Here is a 21145-nt window from a genome sequence, read left to right as displayed (position 1 = left end):
AATTGGTTGGTGTAACAGGCTCGAGGAGTCGAATGAGCTGCTCCTGAGCTCACTTCCTGTTGAAGTTACCTTTTGCAGAATGTTCTCATCTTTTAGTCTAGTTATAAATCAGTCAATGTATAGAAGAGAAAGAATTGGGTATGTGTTAAAAGACATAGGTGGGATGCTCTGAGGTTCGGTGTCGACTTGTTGGGACAAAGGGCCTGTTTCCACACTGCAGGGATTCTATGAGAAATAAAACATAGATCCGGGGTACATTTGTATAAATTGAATTTGATAGAGTAGCAATTTCAATCTATCTTCGCTGCAGTTGTTCACCATCTCAACTGCAGGGAAACATTAACTACTTGTGACAATACTTGTGGCATTCAACTACCAGATATTTTCATTACATATTTAAAGGGTGATGGGAAGGGAGTGTGTGATCTAGACACAGGTACCGTTTATCACAAGCTTCATCTCAAATTGTTTCCATTTCCAGAATTTTGAACAGAAACGACATGTGAAATAAGGCATCATCCTCAATCTCAAGGAACCCAGCGATTTTTTATTTCCCCAGTTACTGAATGGACATATTTGAACAAGGTGGGAAATGAAAATTCTCTGCTACTTCAACACGGCCTGGAATTTCTCAATGTGATGGAATATTAATCATTTACCTCACTTTGAACATTTCTTTTCCTAATTCTACAAAATGAAAGAGATTTGTCATTTAATGATTTTGGTGATTAAATGAGAGGATGAGGAACCAAAATCTGAACCTCCAAGGTCTATATCTACATCTGGTTAAGGCTGATCTGTGTGCTAATGTGTTGTGCACAGTTAAATTCCTTGCTTCACATTCTTTGACATAATGTCTGGCAATAGAAGACTGAATCTGTAAAACAAATTGAATGATTTGTTCACTGGAAATCAGTGACACCAATGAAATGTTTTATTTTTACATGGGATAGATCAATGTACATTTTTAACAGGAGAATGGGAGACCCTCCTGTATAAATAGGAAAGTGGGTGGAATTTTTCTCTCCCTGGAACAATGTGGGAAACAGCGAGAATTTGGAAAAATATGGCAAAAACAAGAAATCAGAGTCTCTTATCAAGAAACGATCTTCTGATTACTCCATCATAACGTTTGATCCCTTTATCCTGACATGCTATATTCAATGAAATATTGTTTTGGCCTCGACCATTTTCTGTGCTCGCGAATTCCACAAACTCACCAGTTTCTGGATGAAGAAGTGTTTCCTCATTTCATTCATAAGTGATTACCCTGTACCCTTAGACTGTGACCCCTGATTCTGGGCTCCCCCATCATCAGCAAAATCCCTCCTACAACTACGCTACTGAAACTTTCCGGGTTACTATGAGATCACCCCTCATTCTTCTGACCTCCAGTGAATATAATCCTAACGGATTCAATCTCTCTTCATCAGTCACGCCATCTGAAGGATCAGATTGGCAGAAAGAAAAATCAAGCAGCATGCCTCAACTTGTCCACGGAAGCAACATGTCTATGGCAGACACCATTTCCCTGGTCTTACACATATCCACAGAACAACAAAGGCATCAACATCAAGCTCTGACTTATTGACTTCAGCTCCACCTTCAACACGATAATCCCAACAAATCCATCTCCAAACTCCAGGACCTAGGTCCCCACTCCCCCCAACTGTAACTGGATATTGACTTCCTGCCCATCAGACCACAGTCAGTAACAATAGGCAACAACACGTCCCCCACAATAATCCTCAACACCAGAGCACAGCAAGGCTGAGTACACAGCCCCCTACTGTAATCCTTATGCACACACAACTGTGTGACCAAATTCCAAACCAACTCCAATTACAAGTTTGCTGACAACACTACCATTCTAGGTTGGATCTAAAGCAACAACGAGGCAGAGAACAGGAAGGAGATAGCGTTCTTAATGGTATGGTATAAAGACAAAATAATCTCTCCAACAGAATCAGCAAAAAGGGGGAGCTGCTCATTGACTTCAGGAAGCGGAGTGAAGGGTACGCCCTGTCTGCATCAATGGTGCTGAGGTGGAGATGGTCAAGAGAGTCAAGGTCCTGGGGGTGATGATTATCAACCATCTGTCCTGGTCCATCGATGTTGACACTACATGCAAGAAAGCACTGCAACACCTCTAATTCCTCAGGAGGCTGAAAGTATTTAGCATGTCCACAAAGATTCTTACAAATTTTTACAAATGGACCAAATAAAGTGTATAATGTGGATGCATCATAGCATGGTATGACAACTGCTCTTCCTAAGACTGAAAGGAACTGCAGAGAGTTGTGAACACAGCCCAGTCCATGAAGCAAACCAGCTTCCCATCCATTGACTCCATCTATACTTCCCGCTGCCTCAGGAAAGCAACAACATAATCAAAGACCCCTCCCCCACAGTTCTAACCTCTCCTGTCAGGCAATTATCCACTTTCTTGTTCTTGCTCCTAAAGTGGATTCTCTCACATTTCTCCATATTATACTCCATCTGTCATGCATTTGCCCACTCACTCAGCTTATCCAAATCACGCTGAAGCATCTCTGCCTCATTGACACAGCTCACTGTCCCATCCAGCATTGTGTCATTGCACATTTGGAGAAACTATGTTTAGTTCCCTTATCTGAATCATTAATATATGTTGTGAATAAGTTACCAGTAGCTGGGGTCGAGCATTGATCACGGTGCTATGCCATTAGTCATGGCCTGCCATTCAGAAAAAGGCCTGTTTATTTGTACTCACTGTTTCCTGTCTGCCAACCAGTTTTCTGTCCATGTTTATACGCTACCCCTAATCCTATCTTCAACAAGGCAGCACACCATCACCTTCTAAAGGGCAACTCGGGATGGGAAAGGAATAATGGCAAAACCAGTGATGGCCGAGTCCAGCCAGTGAATAAAACAAAGTCTGAAAAGGCCATTAATCTCTCATATATCTGACAGCAACAAAGAAATGAGAGCAATTATTTGAAAAGTACAAGTGAAGATATATTTACACAAATATATAACTGCTTTTAATTAAGTGCCACCCATGCCACCTCTGTGCCCTCAGTAATTTTTTTCCTTCCTCTCACTCCCACTGTGCCTGAGTACAGTCTCACCTGCGAAGCTGGGGAAAGGGAGCCTGCTCTGTATGGGCCTGGTTATCCTGGAAGACATGGGTCGGGGTCTCTCAGTATTTCACCTGGAATAGCCCAGGCCTGCTTTAAACATCCAGGCTCACTGTCACCGACTGGATCTTCTGCAATGGCTTGGCATCACAGGCAGGGAGGAGATGGAGAGGTCAGCCGTCACTGGAGTGTCCTGAGAGGAAACATCGAGGGATCTTCTGTGAGGCTCCTACTCTCTATGGGTGCCTCCTGACACCATCTTGTCTCCCTGAAAGGGAGGGGATCCTGGAGTGAAGTCAATAGCCACGTCCCACTCTCACCTCCTCAGTGATGCTGAGCACCAATGGCTACAGCGATGGAGTGTCGGTCCGTGCTCATATCCAGCAGACACTGAGTGGGCTGGGCCTGAGTCTGAGTGACAGCTGCCCACTTCTCCAAGGGGACGGCCAGACACACCGCCTGGGACTGATAGTGTTGGTTGATTCCTCCATCCTTTGATCCAGCTTAACGACTGCCTCTGACATACCTACCTGCTGTGCTTGTGCCTGTCTGTGCATTTTCACAATGTCAATAAAATTACAACTGACAATTCTGATGATTGATGTCACTGTCTTTGATCCCACCACAATCACCTTTCCTTAGCCACTGACTCCATCCATCTCCGTGTCCAGCAGAGCCCTCATCCACCATGTTGTTAGCTCCACACTCAACCATTCCCACACCATCCCAGCTGGCCTTTAGCCTTCCACCATACATCAACTTAATATCATCCAAATCGTTGCTCCAGCTTTACATCTTTAAATGTAATATACAAATGCAACTTGTCTTATTTGAAAACACACTGATAACGTACAGTTCTAAAAGAAATGAATATGCTTCTCATGTCACTGTATTCAGAAAGCTGCAAATCCACATTTCATCCTGTAACAAATTTAAATTTTATCCGAAACATTAATATACAAATTAATTTGATTTGAAATGAACATTCTGAATGTTTTATTACATTAAAATATTACGTTTTTAATGTCGTTTTCATTCCAAAACTACTTTATTTATAAAAAATGTTTCTGTCTGCAGCATGCTACATGTGAATGGCTTATTCTCAATGAACACACATTCAGTTTGGGCCCACCATTAAATCCTCAAATACAATCATGGTCAATGAGGAATGTGAATGAGAATCATAGAATCCCTACAGTGCAGAAAGAGGCCATTTCGCCCGTCAGGTCTATACCATCTCTATGAAGATTATCCCACCAGACTCAGAATTCCGCTTTATTCCTATAACCCCACATTTCTATTGGCTAACCCGCCTGGCCTGCACAGCCTGGAGTCTATGGGTGATAGAGCATGATTAATTCACCGAACCTGCACATCAATGCACTATCAGAGGAACCTGGAGCCCCCACTGGAAACACATGCAGACACGGGGAGAATGTGCAAACTGCACAGTGTCAGGCAAGTCTTCACCTGAACCCAGGTCACTGAGGCTGTGAGGCAGCAGTGTTAACCACTGAGCCACTGGGCTGCACATTTTTGAGAAGATGAGGTGTGAAAAAAATGTTGCCACATTTGTTGCATGTTTTGCTATTCATTGTGGTTTGACATTCTATGAAAAATCTGTGAATATTTTCAAGGGGGACGTGTGACAGAAACCTATGAATGTACAATGAGACAAGTGTTAATTATTTCTGTCTGCATATTGGAGAAGAGCTGTCCTGTACAGGACAACCCGGAGACTAACATATTGGGTTCTGGTCCATTTAAAGGACATCATTTAATGCAGGTGGAAGAAACATTGAACAAATATATAGTGGTCCTGCCTGAACTGTAAGTAGTTTATGAATCACAAAGAGGATAGGCGACAAGTGAGAGAAACTTTTTCAATTTCATCTCCAGGGTATACAGTAAATCGTAAGTTTCTCGGAAATATTGTGGGACAGAGGGACTGAGGAATACAAGTTTGTTGTTTGTTGAAAGCAGTGTTGCAGGTGGACAGGGTGGTGAAGAAGGCATTTAGCATGGTGGCCTTCATCAGTTGAGGCATTGAGTGTAGGAGTTGGGATGTTGTGTCACAGTTGTACAAGTCATTGGTGAGGCCGCACTTGGAGTATTGTGTACAGTTTTGGTCATCTGGTATGGGAAAGACATAGTTAAACTGGAAAGTGAGTAAAGAAGGTTTATGAGAATGTTGCCAGGACTAGTAGGCCTGAGTTATAGGGATAGGTTGGCCTGGATAGGACTTTATTCCTTGGAACGTAGGCAAATGACGGATGATCTTATTGATGCGTATAAAATCATGAGGGGCGTAGGTAGGATGAATGCATATAGTCTCTTTCCCAGGAATGGGGAATTGAAAACTAGAGTGCATGGGTTTAAGGTGAGAGGGCAAAGATTTAAGAAGGACGTGAGGGGCAATTTCTTCATGCAGACTGTTGTGTTCATATGGAATGCCAGAGAAATGGTTGAGGCAGGTACAATGGCAACATTTCAAAATCATTTGGATATGTACATGAATGGGAAGGGTTTAGAGGGATATGGACCAAATGCAAGCAATTGGAACTAACTGAGTGGGCACCATGGTCAGCGTGGACCAGTTTGGGCCGAAGGGCCTGTTTCCATGCTGTTTCACTCTATGACTCTATGACTTTATTCTCAATGACCAGAAGAGAAGTTATCAATTAAACAGTGCTGTAAACAGGAGTTAAAGTTCCTACAGCTCAGAATATTTATACATTCTCCAGGAACTGTGTGACAAATCGCACAGGCCTCAAGGAAAGTGCCACTGAGTGTTACAGTAGGGCCATTACATGACTCTTCCAAAGTCCTTCAGACAGATAAATAACATATGTAAACCCAGCATGATTCACCAGACTCACTCATCATCAACCATGTCCTGGGAAATACAAAACCCCATGTCAGGCAGTTCACCAGAGGGACCCTCACCTTGGAATTGAAGCTCACTCCCAGTTACTTAGTCACAGTTCACTTCTCCCAGAATTGTCTCTCTGTCAGTTGAGTCCCTTTTTCTGCCCGAAATCAGCCTCATTACTTGTTTACTTGGATCATGTAGAAATGGAGCAGAGAGTGTCCTTCTCCTGCATATCCAGGAGTTCAGATCCTGACACAATAATTATTCAGCACTCACAACAGGAGGCACATTCTGCAAAAAGACTAAATATTCAAAACAATTCTACTTTTAACTGCAGGTTTAATTTTCACAAAATAAGTATGTATTTGTCAAAAAATGTTTGTTGCAATTTTCTAACATGGGAGTATGAGTAAGTTGTGTTTCACCTGAGAATTCCGTCTAAACACTTAGGTTGGGTCACAGTTATCCTTTGCACCTGACTCTTTAACTGTCTTGATTTCAGAATTTTTTATTCATGCAATGAAAATTAGTTTAGTTCTTCTGTTAAACATAACTGACAGGAGAAAATTTTCTTCAGGGTTAAGCATCAGCTGGCTTCCAGTACTTTCAGAAGTTGGCTTCCTATTTTCTCTTCCTCATTTACATTCTTGTAGACATTGCGTAACACCCTAATTACAAGAATGAAGGGTCTACGCCTGAAACGTCAGCCTTTCTGCTCCTATGATGCTGCTTGGCCTGCTGTGTTCATCCAGCTCTACACCTTGTTGTCTCATGAGAAACAAGAGCTGTGTGACTGACATCAAGAACTGATCTTTGTGAATAAGACGACGTGGACTTTGATTCTCCTCAATTGTTCCATTCCTGGGGAGTGACCATCCGAGGTGTTTATTCCAATAATTAATGTTTATTAAAGTTTACTGTCTGGTTTATACAGTATAGAGATGTTTGCATATTTGGAGACATGTAAAAGCACAAAGGAACATCTTGTTGACACAGTGGGTAATATCTTTATTGCTGTGACAATGATCAGAATTTGATTCATTCTCCAGCACATTTTGCAAAGGACTGTGCACTCTAACAAAGCCAAATTGGTTCACAATCAACCTGCAAATCCTTCCAATGTTTCCACAGCAGGGAGCAAGTGTGGATAAGATTCCAGGTCAGCCTTATCCAGCGCAGAGTAACACCCCTCAACAAACTGGTCTCATGCTGGCAACATGCTCCAGGAAGAACAAACGACAGAAAACAGATGCACCATGTGCTTTGGCTGCCGCATGTATCTCTAAATATGGAAGTCTTTGAGGTTCAATTGAAAAAAATATAAACGTAATGAACATCAGGAAATGTTATCTCTTCTTTTGAAGATATTATAATACCACAGATCAGAGTTACCAAATACTTTACCACTGCAGTACTAATTATGAATAAAATTAAAAAATGGACAGCATAATTTTTTTAAAACCTGACTCAAACAGCATAATTATTTGAACTAGTCCAAAGTTCTTAATGTTCAATATACACTGAAAACTGGTGTGGTAGTAAGCCCTCAAACAAAACATCTTGGGTTTGTTTTTGTTTCTTTAACTACTATAGAAGAATTCATTAAATATTGTTTTGTGAGGCTCTGTCACAAAACTGGATGCTTGGTTTATCTTTCTCTTCACATAAGAAGGCTTTTTACTTTCAGCGTTTAACTTTAACCAATTTGCTAATGTTCTTTCTTACACATCAATTATAACATTACAATGTAACACTGCAATAAAATTATTGTTCAATATTGCCATGTCCCCTTCATTTATGATCAAGCAAAGTTGAAACAGATCATATTAAAATTCCCAGGGCTGTAGCTCAGTGAAATGTTACAGGAAAACTTTCTGCAACAGTTTGAGTCTCAAGCTCATCAATTTCATGCGGAACACTTTACAGGCAGAAAACTGAAGAGTGCCTCTGTGTGTTTTGCGATCTTAGTCCTTTCAAGACTTTCTCTTTCCAATAAGAACTCTAACTCATAATTTCCACCATTAATCATCATTTAATCATTCATACATTTTTCTCCATTTCTCCTTTCCTATCCACCGTTTCATTTTATTTTAAAATCCTTTCTATCATTTCAGTCAAGAATTGTTCCCCACACAGGATCCATTCTCCAAACAACACCATTGGTCTTATACTTATTGAAGTAAAGTCTACCCAGACATGAACAGGCTGTTCCTCTTCCACACCGCGACACAATGTGGGAGCAATTTAAACATTTTCTCACAAGGCATTTCTCCGGAACAATCAGTAAATTACTTCTGTTATTTTATCTGCTTTACACTGACAACAATGTGTGATTACAGATAATCCTGCCTTTACTGCCCTCCAGGTTCTGTACATTGACCATAGATCATAGAATCCCCACAGTGTGGAAACTGGCCATTCAGCCCAACAAAACCACAACAGCCCTTTGAAGACCATTCCCCCAGACCCATTCCCCCATTCCCCCATTCCATCCCTGTAGCCCTGCATTTCCCATGGCTAATGCACCTACACATCCCTGAACACAATGGGCAATTTAGCATGGCCATTCCACCTAAATTGCATGTCTTTGGGCTGTAAGAGGAAACAAGAACATCCAATGGAAACCCAGGCAGACACGGGGAGAACGTGCACACTCCACACAGACAGTAGCCTGAGATTGGAATCAGAACTGGGTCCCTTGCGCTGTGAGGCAGCAGTGATAACCACTGAGCCACCCTGCCGTCCATGATCGAGCTGCACTGTTGTGAACCGTCCCTTGCTGAACTTCAAAATCTCTACTTTACCTCCTTGATGGCTCTCATTACCTTTCTGGGTCACCTGTTGTATCTGCCTCTTGAGCTCTGAGCCAATGATGCATCTATAAACACCCTCCCTTCTCCCTGGACGAAACCCTCCATCTCCAGTCAGAACAAGGACCCTTCAGCATCTGTAGCCTCCTTCACACTAATCCCCAGGTGACTCTAATCCAGGCCTGTCACTCAGGCTGCTCTCCAGGAGGGCAACATTTCGATGATGCCGCACAAAGTGGAGATCGAGCCGACAGCCCAATTTCAAGACTGCCCCAAAACTCGACCAGTGGGATAAGAAAATATTGTGAATGTTTCAATATTCCCTGTGAATCTGGGCCACTCTGAGGCTCTGATAATGGTTTATATTAATTATTACCTTCATCATAAACTAGATTGAATGTAGCTGATTACAATGTATCTGTATATATTAAGCACTTCTTTGGAAATTTCCAAATCTCTGAAATATTTTGTCCTCAGTTTCAGGTGCTTTATGGGCAGAGAAATACGTTACGGGAATTTTGGGAAGTGCGATCACAATACATTGCCACTACGAAGCACGGTGGTACCAGTCACACATTAAATATTGGTGTCACGGATGGACTCGTCAGTGTAATGTTATAGCAACAACAAACAGGGCAAATGGGAGAATATCAATCACTGATAACAAAACACAAGGAATATTTCTTGTTACAATGAAGAATTTTCAATGGGGAGATACAGGATGGTACAGCTGTGGGATTGAGAAATATGGCCTTGACCCAATGTTTCATGTACAGTTGCACATCTCTGATGGTACATATGTCTTACTGATATTATTTCAATTTTCAATTCTGCTGATATGTCTGATCAATGCTTTATCCAGGAAATAAGATAACAAGGTGTTGGAGGATATTTGATTTTTCGATGGCAGTCGATTTCTCAACAATTGTTTCTTTCCCACAGAAGCTGTCTCTGTTCCTGAACTTCGATTTTTGTCACAACCAAATGTCTCATGTTCTGGGGGCTCAGTGACAATCTCCTGTGTGTCTGCCCGGGGATCCCTCCCCATTCACTACACATGGTCTGAGAAGACCCCATCACAAGACTCAAAGATCTCTGACACCAAAAAACTGGATCTACATTGTCAATCCCTCACACAGCAACATCATCAATATTACTGCACAGCCTCAAATACTCAGGGAACAAAATCCAGTGAAATTGTTCATGTATCATTTGCCAGGGAGTAGAGAGAAGCTGTAGTGAGATGATATAAATCAGTAGCATCAGTAAGTTTTTTTACAGACACTGATGTTGATGAATTCATTTCATGGCTATTCAAACTGTTCATTTGTTAAGCTTCTTTCGTCACACGATTAACTGCACCTCATCACATTATGTCACTTTCATTTTTTAACAATTTTGAAAAAGCAATGATTCATTTTTGAAAATAGATGCAAGATGCAACCCAGAAACTGGAGGAGCAGCACCTCATATTCCACCTCAGAAGCCTCCGGCCCAATGGCCTAAATATGGATTTTACCAATCTCTCCACCCCCGGTCTCATCCCATGACCAATCCTCCCTCTCATCCCCGCCTCCTTGTCCTGACACAACCTGTCTATCCTCTCTCTCACCGATACACCACTCCCACATCACTGACCAATCCCCACCACTCTCTACCTGCACTCAACTATCACCATCCCACCTACCTTCCCCAGCCCCACCCCTCCTCTCTCTATTTATTTCCCAGCTCCCTTCCCCCCACCATTTCTGAAGAAGGGTCCCAACCCGATATGTCAACTTTCCTGCTCCTCTGATGCTGCCTGGCCTGCTGTGTTCATCCAGCTCCACACTGTGTTATCTTTAAATTATGTTGAAGTTATGTCACTATGACATCTCTCCAGAAAGCAGGAGTTGTCGACAAATGAATTCAACAAAATCTGTTCTTCACAAAAAATCATGAGGTTCCATTTGTGAAGAGTGCTTTCTTGGTTCTCTGCAAGTGAGACTCAGATGAAGCTGAATATTATCTGATCTCTCAATAGGAAGTGAATATATTTGTGAAGTCTCTTCAACAGCAACAACAACAACACCAACAATAACACAAACATCTTTACGATCCAAGTCTGTCAGTAAAAGGTAGAACATTTTCATTGTCAATATTCCCATTAGCATTGATTCCAAATGATAATATGTCATTTTGCATAAAAGTTTTCAATAATTTTCAATTTCAGGCTATAATTTATCAGAATGGAAATGGTGGCCGATTTTATACAATGCTATCCTGTTACCTTCCTGACAATGTCACTGTTCATGAAATTGGAAATCTATAATAGAAAGTAACAATTTTCTGTTTGCCACCTCGCAGATTCGAGTGCAGTTTTCAGCATTAAAGTTAAATGCTTTATTATTGATCTCTGCTCATGGTGTTGTAGTTTTCAACGCAAAGAAATGGCAGTTTTTGAAAACTCAGAGCATTCTGCAGTATCACTGACAGAGACATTACATTCTCTGTCATCTTCTCTTCCTAAGATCCGCAGAGTTACACCTTGTTCCCAAACTGAGAGAGTGAAAGGCCATCTGGTTCCAGCTGGTTAAGACTTGCCTGTTAGAAAGAGCAAGGAGCACTGTGGGATGATGCTGTTCTGAGTTTCTTACTCACTGACTAGACCCTCACCGTTGTAATATTGTACCAGAAATCTCCAACTATTTAAGATATAATGATCAAGCATAACGTTGTGATGTGCAATACAGTACAGGCGACTGAACCTTGTTTCAATTCACCTTTATCTATTGTTCATGTCATTCAGAAATTAAACTGTAGTTCAGTTTCCCCACTTAACTCTCTGAGCTGTGCAGCTTTACTTTGCTACAATAAACTAAGATTGTAGTGTAAACAGCGGATAAATGTTTGAAACATGAAGCAGACTTGTTTCCTACAAATGATTTTGTATTTTGTCCAGTTTGCCAGTTACGGTGTCTGGAATGTGATACGCTGGGTGCTCTTCACTCTCCTGGTAATTTGTTCTGTTTCGGTCACAACGTACATGAGAAAACATTAGGTGGGTATCATGGCCTTTACAAGAATAATTCTGAGTTCTCTAAGTTCTCCATCAATGAGATGCCCCTGGATGGAGATGTTTCTGAAGCAGAAGGCACAGTTTGAGAAGAATGGGTTGACCGTTTGAGACTGAGATGAGAAGGAATTTCTTCGCTTAGAGGGTGATGATTTGTTGGAATTCTCTGCCCCAGAGAGCTCTGGAGGCTACAGCTTTGAATATACTCAAAACAGAGGTCAATACATTTCTAGCTAATAAAGGTATCGAGGGACATGGGAAGGGGTTTGTGAGAAGATTTTGAGTAGGACTGGTCCTGTACCCATTGGAATCGAGAAGAGTGAGAGGTTAGTTATTGAAACTTGCAAGGCATGATGGGAAAAGTGCAGAACACATGTTTCCCCTTGTGGGTGAGACTTGGACCAGAGGGCATTATCTCAGATGATACATACATTTAAGTTCGAGATGAGGAGAATTTTTTTTTACATCTCTGAGATCGTTGTGAATCTGTAGAATTAGTTGCCAAAAAGGATTGATGAGGCTATGCCATTAATTACACTCAAGGCTGAGATAGACAGGTTTTTAATCAGTCAGTGAATCAAGAGTTATGGGAAAAGGTAGGAAAGTGGGGTTGAGGATTATGAGATCAGCCGTGATCCAGTTGAATGGCAGAGCAGACATGATTGGCTGAATGGCGCAGTTTTGCTCCAATGTCTTATGTCTTCACCTATTTTCTCTGTCACCTGATCACCAGCACAACTGCAGGAAAACATTAACTCTCTGTATCTTAGACGTGTACAAGCGGAACTGATCTGTATTAGTTTCCCAGAACATGTGCAATGGGGGATGGGGAAGGTGGAGTTCATCACAAGTTTTCATCATTTAATTGCCATGTCCACAATTCGAATCAAAACTAACATGAAAAATAAGGCATTATATTCTGTCTCAGTGTTTCCGATGTTTCTTTCCAGTTCCACATTGAATCTGATGCTCTCAGCTCGACCAAAGTGGAAAAGTGCAGATTCCCTGTTCCTGTGTCATTTGCTGGAAATTTGCATCTTGTTTGAATATTCATGTTCTATCTCACATTGGACATTTCTGTATGAGAAAAGAGATCTTCTCATAAAATGATTTTGGATTAATGTAATGGGAAAAGAACAATAAACTGAAATGATAACTGTAACCACCAAGTTAAATAATTACATCTGATTAATATTTGTTTGTGGAATGTAACATTGTAGCAATGTAAAATTGCACAAGTTCAGGTGGTGGAATGGTTTGTCTCAGAAGAACAGTCATTTGCAAACTGCTGAGTGCCCATCCAACAGGATGTGGCTTTGACACTGAGCAAGTCACTTTACAGGATCCCTGACAATTTGATCAGATATTCTTCACTTTGTTAATAAGAGCTGCATTCACTGTTGCATCACAGAGTCTGATTTTTGAATCTTGTCATATTTTTCCAACTGATTCTACAGTGCCAATGTCATAAGGGGCTGGGAGGTCACTGCTCTCTATTTCTGACCCTCAGACGCTGGTGACCTCAAGGCAGAGGGGTTTCATCCACATTGGGGTAATAATCCCAAAATGTTTCCAAATGTTCTACAAGGGGTTTACCCAACGTATTGTTTCTGTTTCCCAGACAGATCATTGCGATGGTCCTCACTGGTTCAATCTCTGGGTAACATCTCCGGTGACTCTCCTTCCATATTAAGCATTAAGGTGGGAGCACTGCCTTCAGCATTGTGGGTGGGGGTTAGCAGGGTCAATGAAGGGTATCAGCCCCTTTGATCTTTTCAAAGGTGAAACCCAGCATGATTCACCAGACTCACTCATCATCAAACACGTCCTGGGAAATACAAAGCCCCATGTCAGGCAGTTCACCAGAGGGACCCTCACCTTGGAATTGAAGCTCACTCCCAGTTACTCAGTCACAGTTCACTTCTCCCAGAATTGTCTCTCTGTCAGTTGAGTTCCTTTTTCCACCTGAAATCAGCCTCATTACTTGTTTACTTGGGTCTTGTGGAAACAGAGCAGAGAGTGTCCTTCTCCTGCACATCGAGGAGTTCAGATCCTGACACAATAATTATTCAGCACTCACAACAGGAGGCACAATTTGCAGAAAAGGACTAAATATTCAAATCAATTCTATTTTTAACTGCAGGATTAATTTTTACAAAAGAAATCTGTATTTGTCAAAAACTGTTTGTTGCAATTTCTAACATGGGAGAATGAGCCCCAGTTTTTGTTCACCTGAGAATTCAGTCTAAATACTGAGCTTCAGTCACTGTTATCCTTACACCTGACTCTTGAACTGTCTTGATTTCAGAATTTTTTATTCATTCGATGAAAATTAGTTTAGTTCTTCTGTTAAGCATAACTGACAGGACAAAAATTTCTTCAAGGTTAAATCACGTCATCTGACATACAGTAGTTCAGAAGCTGGCTTCCTATATCCTCTTCCTCATTTACATTCTTGTAGACATTGTATTACACACTTATTTCAATGTGAGAAACAAGAGTTGTGTGACTGACATCAACATCTGATCCTTGTGAATAAAACGATGTGGACTGTGATTCTCCTCATTTGTTCCATTCCCGGTAAGTGACCATCTGAGATGTTTATTCCAATAATTAATGTTTATTAAAGTCTACCGTCTGGTTTACACAGCATAGAGATGTTTGCATATTTGGAGACATGTAAAAGCACAAAGGAACATCTTGTTGACACAGCAGGTAACATCTTTATTGCTGTGATAAATGCTGAGAGTTCGATTCATTCTCCAGCACATTTTCCAAAGGAGTATGCATTCTCACAAAGCCAAACAGGTTCATCATCAACCTGCAAATTCTTCCAACGTGCTCATGGCAGAGAGCAAGAGTGGATGGGACTCCAAGTCAGCTTTATCCAGTGCAGTGTGACACCCCTTAAATTACACAAACTGGTCTGAGGCTAGTGACCTGTTCCAGGAAGAACAAACTGCAGAAAATAGAAGCACCATGTGCTTTGACTGAGGTTCAAATGAAAAAATGTAAAAATACATGAACAGCATCAGGAAACGTTATACCTTCTTCTGAAAATATAATAATATCACAAGACTGTTACCAAATACTTTACAGCTGCATCATTAATTATGAATAAAATAAAAAAGGACAGCATAATGTTTTTTAAAGTGATTCAAACAGCATAATCATTTGAACTAGTCCAAAGTTTTTAATGTTCGGTATCCACTGAAAACTGATGTGGTAGTAAGCTATCAATCAACACATCTTGGGTTTGCTTTCATTTCTTTTGCTGTTATAGAACAATTCATTCAATATTGTTTTGCAAGGTTCTGTCAGAAAAGAAGACGGTTTGTTTATATTTCTCTTCCCATAAGAAGGCTTTTTCCTTTCTGTCTTTAACTTGAACAAAGTTCTTTCATGTCCACATATTACAACAATTGTAATTGTAACACTGCAATAAAATTATTGTTCAATATTGCCACTTCCCCTTTGTTTATAATGAAGCAAAGATGAACATGCAAAATATTAAACTTCCCAGGGCCGCAGCTCAGTGAAATGTTACAGGAAACCTTCCTGCAACAGATTGAGGCTCAAGCTCACCAATTTCATGCAGAATACTTTGCAGACAGAAAACCGAATCGTGCCTCTGTGTGTTCAGCAATCCTCTTCAAGACTTCCTTTTTCAATAAGAACTCTAATTCGTGACTTCCATCAGCTTTAATTGTTCATGCATTTTCTCCCTTCCTCCTTTCCTCTCAACCACTTCATTTTATTTTAAAATCCTTTCTATCATTTCAGTTGAGAATTGTTTCCCACACAATCATATCTTTTGAGGTAAAGTCTACCCAATCATCAACAGGCTGCCCCTCTTCCACACCAGGACACAATGTGGCAGCAATTTAAACATTTACTCATGAAGTATCTCTCCAGAACAATCAATAAATTACTTCTGTTATTTTATTATCCTTAAAGTGACAACAATGTTTGATTACAAATAATTCTGCCTTTACTGCCCTCAAGGTTCTGCACATTGACCATAGATCATAGAATCCCCACAGTGTGGAAACTTGCCATTCGGCCCAACAACTCCACAACAACTCTCTGAGCAACATCCTAGTCCCATTCCGCTCCCCTATCCCTGTAGCCCTGCATTTCCCATGGCTAATGCACCTAACCTACTCATCCCTGAACATTATGGGCAAATTAGCATGGCCAATCCACCGAACTTGCACATCTTTGGACTGTGGCGGAAACAGGAGCATCCAATGGAAACCCACGCAGACACAGGGAGAATGTGCAATCTTCACACACGTTCGCCCGAGATTGGAAAGGAACAGGGTCCCTGGCGCTGTGAGGCATCAGTGCAAACCACTGAGGCATTGTGCCATTTGTGAACCGTCCCTTGCTGAACTTCAAATCTCTCCTTTAACTCCTTGAGGCCTCTCATAATCTTCCTGTGTCACCTGTTGTATCTGCCCCTCAAAACCTGGAAATTCAGCCCCTGAGCACACCATGAGTCTACACACTCCCCTCTCCTCCCTGGATGAAACTCTCCCTCTCCAGTCAGAATAAGGACCCTTCAGCACCTGTAGCCTCCTTCACACTAATCCCCAGACGATTCCAATCCAGGCCTGTCACTCAGGCTGCTCTCCAGGAGTTACACTTTGATGATGTCACACACAGTGGACTTAGAGCCAACATCGTTTAGCACAAGCCCAATTTCAAGGCTGCCCCAAAACTTGACCCATTGGGTACGACTGTTTAAATTATTCCCTGTGAATCTGGAACACTCTGAGGTTCTGATAAGGGTTTATATTAACATTACCTTCATCATAAACTAGATAGAATGTAGCTGATTACAATGTATCCATCCATGTTAAGCACTTCTTTCAAAATTTCCAAATGTCTGAAATATTTTGTCCTCAGTTTCAGGTGCTTTATGGGCAGAGAAATACGTGACGGGAATTTTGGGAAGAGCGATCACAATACATTGCCACTACGAAGCACGGTGGTACCAGTCACACACTAAATATTGGTGTCAAGGATGGACTCGTCAGTGTAATGTTATAGCAACAACAAACAGGGCAAATGGGAGAATATCAATCACTGATAACAAAACACAAGGAATATTTCTTGTTTCAATGAAGAAGCTTCAATGGGGAGATGCAGGATGGTACAGCTGTGGGATTGACAAACCTGGCATTGACCCTGACCCAATGTTTAATGTAAAGCTGCACATCTCAGAAGGTACATATGTCTCACTGATATTATTTCACTTTTTAATTCTGCTGATATGACTGATCAAAACTTTATCCAGGAAACAAGATAACAAAAGTGTTGGAGAGTATTTGATTTTTCGATGGCAGTCAATTTCTCAACAATTGTTTCTTTCCCACAGAAGCTGTCTCTGTTCCTGGACTTCAATTTTTGTCACGACCAAATGTCTCATGTTCTGGGGACTCAGTGACAATCTCCTGTGAGTCTGCCCGGGGATCCCTCCCCATTCACTACACATGGTCTGAGAAGACCCCATCTCAAGACTCAAAGATCTCTGACACCAATAAACTGGATCTACATTGTCAATCCTTCACGCAGCAACATCATCAATATTACTGCACAGCCTCAAATACTCAGGGAACAAAATCCAGTGAAATTGTTCATGTGTCAGTCAACAATGAAACAGAGAAGAACTGCTGGTATATAATACACATCAGCAGCATCGGTAAGTGTGAAGCAAACAATGTGATTTATTTTTTACTGAATGTCTATTGAAACTAGTTGCGTTTTATCTCACTCTGTGCGACTGTAATTGATAAAACACACTCCACTTGTTTCATCGCCAGTTCTGAACAAAACCAATGGTTTGCTTTGTACTTCAAAAATGAGCAGATACATAAATTATTACCCACAGCATGCATGAGCATTGCAATAACTCCAATAATCCCCGAAAATTAAAAAACGTTTGATTGACGGACAATTTGAATTTGTCTACCAGATAGAATTATCAAATTCAGTAAGTGACTATTATGTCCAGATTTTGGGCAGATATTGTGTATAGAGTGGAGATGAGTTGTAAAAATGAAATATATGCTGACTGCAGGCATTTCCTGATATGATCTTCTGTTTGAGCTGTCAGAGAAGAAGCAGGTTAGCATCAAGTAGCAATGATACACATAAACTATATTTGTAACTATCAGCAGCGGCTCATGTGGCTGCACTCTAACATTTGATGCCAACATATTGTGTGCTCAAGTTCCCCTTTGGGGTTAAAATGCAGCTGGATACCACTGCCCAGCAGAGAGAGGGAATGCTGTGCTCTTGCAGCTGAGACAGTGTCGATGAGGTGATAAACTGAGAACCTGTGTGCCCTTTGGGTAGGGCATCATTTGTAAACTGTTTGCAGAATGGAGGCTCTCCTGGTGTCCAAGCAAGCATTCATTCCTCAATCAATGTTGATAAAAACAATCAGATTTTTGAGAGAATTACTTCAATTCTGTTGGCTGCATGCAAATTAACTCCTACATATTGCTGCATTACAACTGTTTGCTTCATTCAACCAAGTACTTCATCAAATGTGAGGTATTTTGGGGTCTCCTAAGATCCTGTAAAGCACTGTTTGGTTCATTAATGTCCTTTAGGGAAGGAAACATGCAGCTCTTTCCAGCTCTGGTCTACATGTGACTCCAGCAATGTGCTTGATTCTTAACTGCCCTCTTCAAAAGGCCTAGAAAGCCAATCAATCAGGGGTAATTCAGAATGGGCAGCAAAAGCTGGCCAACAAAGAGTAAACGATAAAAATTTAACAATGTAGTTATTAAAACGCAACACTCCCAAGCCATGTTGTCTCAATACTCCATGAAGATGTGGTACCTCATTTTTCTGTTTCATGGATCGTCACAGATCAGCCAATGGAAAATCACTGGCAGGTTATGTGTCTGTGGATGGGATTTCACATTATTCCTAAAAGCTCAGAAAACTGACCCCAAGAGGGTGGAATTGACCAGAGCCAATATCAGCAGGCGAAAGCTCCATGTGAAACTCGTGGTTTTAAAAAGTGGGATATCTGTGTTGTAGTTACCAGCCCAAAACCTTTAACAGAACCCAGATATATAGGCATCAACTCTCAGATTTGGGAAAGATAGTAAAAAAATTGTCTGTGTGTGGAACCACAGAACGTGGGAGAGATACTGAACCAAATTTTCACATCAGTTTTTACTGTGGATAAACACACAGATGCTGGGGATGTCAGGAATATAAATATTGATGTCTTGATAACAGTCCACATTACAGAAGAGGAAGTGCTGAAGGTCTTAAGAAACACAGAGGTAAATAAATCGCTGGGATCTGATTAAGCGTATCCCAGGACATTGTGGGAAGTTATAGATGAAATTGTGGGACCCCGAGTGAAGATATTTGTATCATCCACAGTCACGTGTGAGGTGTCTGAGGACTGGAGGCTGGCTAATGTTGTGCCTTTATTTAAGCAAGGCTGTGATGAGAAGCCTGGGAACTACAGGCCTGTGAGCCTGACATCAGTGATGGATAAGTTGTTGGAGGGGATTCTGAGAGATAGGATTTATATGCAATTGGAGAGGGGAGGACTGTTTAGGGTTAATCGACATCGCTTTGTGTGTGGGAAGTCGTGCTTTACAAACTTGTTTGAGTTTTTTGAGGATATAACCAAAAAGATTGATGAGGGCAGAGCAGTAGACTTTGTCTACATAGACTTTAGTAACAAGGCTCCTCATGGTAGACAAATTTGTAAAATTAGATCACATAGGATTGAGGGTGATCTTGCCAATGGGATACAAAATTGGCTTGACAGCAGGAGACAGAGGGTAGTTGTGGAGAGTTGTTTTTTGGACTGGAGGCCTGTGACCAGTGGAGTTCCGCATGGATCAGTGTAATTTATATAAACAATTTGGATGAAAATTTAGGAGGCATGGTTTGTAAGTTTGCAGTTGACACCAAAATTGGTGGCATAGTCAACAATTAAGAAGGTTATCTAAGGTTATAAAGGGATCTTGATCAATTGGGCCAATAGGCTGAGGAGTGGCACATTGTGTTATTTCACTAAATGCGTGGTATTGCATTTTGGTAAAACAAAAAAGGGCAGGACTTATGCAATTCACGGCAGGGCCCTGGGTAACGTTGTCATGTTGAGTTTGTACAGGATGTTGGTGAAGCCACTTTTGGAGTACTGTTTACTGTTCTCGTCACCCTGCTACAAGAAGTTTATTACTATATTGAAGTTGGTTCAGAAGAGATATACCAAGATGTTGCCAGAACAGGAGGGTTTGAGTTTCACGTGTAGGCTGGATAGGCAGGGACTTTTTCCACTGGAGTTTAGGAGGTTGAGGTGTGAACTTATAAAGGCTTCTCAAATCATGAGGGGCATAGATGAGGTGAATAGCAAAGGTCTTTTCCCTAGGGTGGGAGATTTCAAATAAGAGGGAATTTTTTAAGGTGAGAGAAGAAAGTTTTAAAAGGAAACTGAGGGACAATTATTCACACAGAGGTTAGTTCATGTGTGAAAGCGGACATAGTTAATGAAGGGACAGTTACAACATTTAAAGATATTTGAATTAGTAGATGAATAGAAGAGGTTTGGAGGGATATGGGCCAAATGCAGGCTATTGGAACTAGTTTCATTTGAGAAACTTAGTCAGCATGGTTGTTTTGAACCGAAGGGCCTGTTCCCATGCTGTGTGACTCAATGACTCTATAAAATTATCGGTAGAACTAAGTCATTTATAGGTGTCACTGTGACCAGAGAAGGGGAAGTAACAATATCACACAGGCTTTTCTCCAAGTAATGAGCCTCCATTTGTTCATGATGTTCTCTTGGATAATTACAAGTGAAAATGAGGTGAATCTGAACATCATTCCCTTGTTTCCACAGGACAACGATGTATTTGTGACATTTCTTCAACAATACCACCGACTACTACACATTCCCAAAATACAAATACAATTTCTTCTCTCAGTCAAAAGCAAACCTCAGAAGACGAAGCCTCTGAAAGGTATGATATTCTTTGTTTTGATTCCTTGTGTGAGATGAACAATATTGTTTAACAACGTTGGCCAAACGAGTGAAAGTCATTTGTTATTTTGGAAATGAAAATGGTGCAGGATTTATATCAGGCTCTTGTGTTAGTTTCACTTTGAAGGTCCAATTGTTTTTGAAAAGTACAAATGGAGAATTTTGTTTCTATTTTGTTGGCCTTCAGATTGCATTGCTCATCTTCATTACTTCACCATTAAACTACATGGTGTGTGATGTACTGTGCTTACCAAACCTACC

The 21145-nt window shown here is 41.0% G+C and overlaps 1 protein-coding gene across 1 annotated transcript; it reads left to right on the top strand.

Annotated features, from left to right (window-relative positions):
• The first annotated feature begins 14320 nt into the window (after positions 1-14320).
• On the top strand, positions 14321-20916 carry LOC125486036 (CMRF35-like molecule 8). The gene is made up of 4 exons (XM_048611811.1): positions 14321-14436; positions 16768-17088; positions 17240-17563; positions 20744-20916. The coding sequence occupies exons 1-4, from the start codon at positions 14400-14402 to the stop codon at positions 20914-20916; spliced, it is 855 nt and encodes a 284-aa protein (XP_048467768.1). The 5' UTR covers positions 14321-14399.
• Positions 20917-21145: the final 229 nt, after the last annotated feature.

The sequence above is a fragment of the Rhincodon typus genome, chromosome 25 (assembly GCF_021869965.1).
Source record: "Rhincodon typus isolate 14 chromosome 25, sRhiTyp1.1, whole genome shotgun sequence".
Taxonomy (NCBI): Eukaryota; Metazoa; Chordata; class Chondrichthyes; order Orectolobiformes; family Rhincodontidae; genus Rhincodon; species Rhincodon typus.
Note: the sequence above shows the minus strand (reverse complement) of the source record. Positions and strands in the feature narration are given on the sequence as shown.

Bases quoted from the DNA above. Each gene is read 5' to 3' on its own strand.
- LOC125486036 (XM_048611811.1), top strand. From the start codon at position 14,400: ATGTGGACTGTGATTCTCCTCATTTGTTCCATTCCCG. The intron at 14,437-16,767 runs GTAAGTGACCAT...TTTTGTCCTCAG, and splicing joins CCTCATTTGTTCCATTCCCG to TTTCAGGTGCTTTATGGGCA. The intron at 17,564-20,743 runs GTAAGTGTGAAG...TTGTTTCCACAG, and splicing joins AATACACATCAGCAGCATCG to GACAACGATGTATTTGTGAC.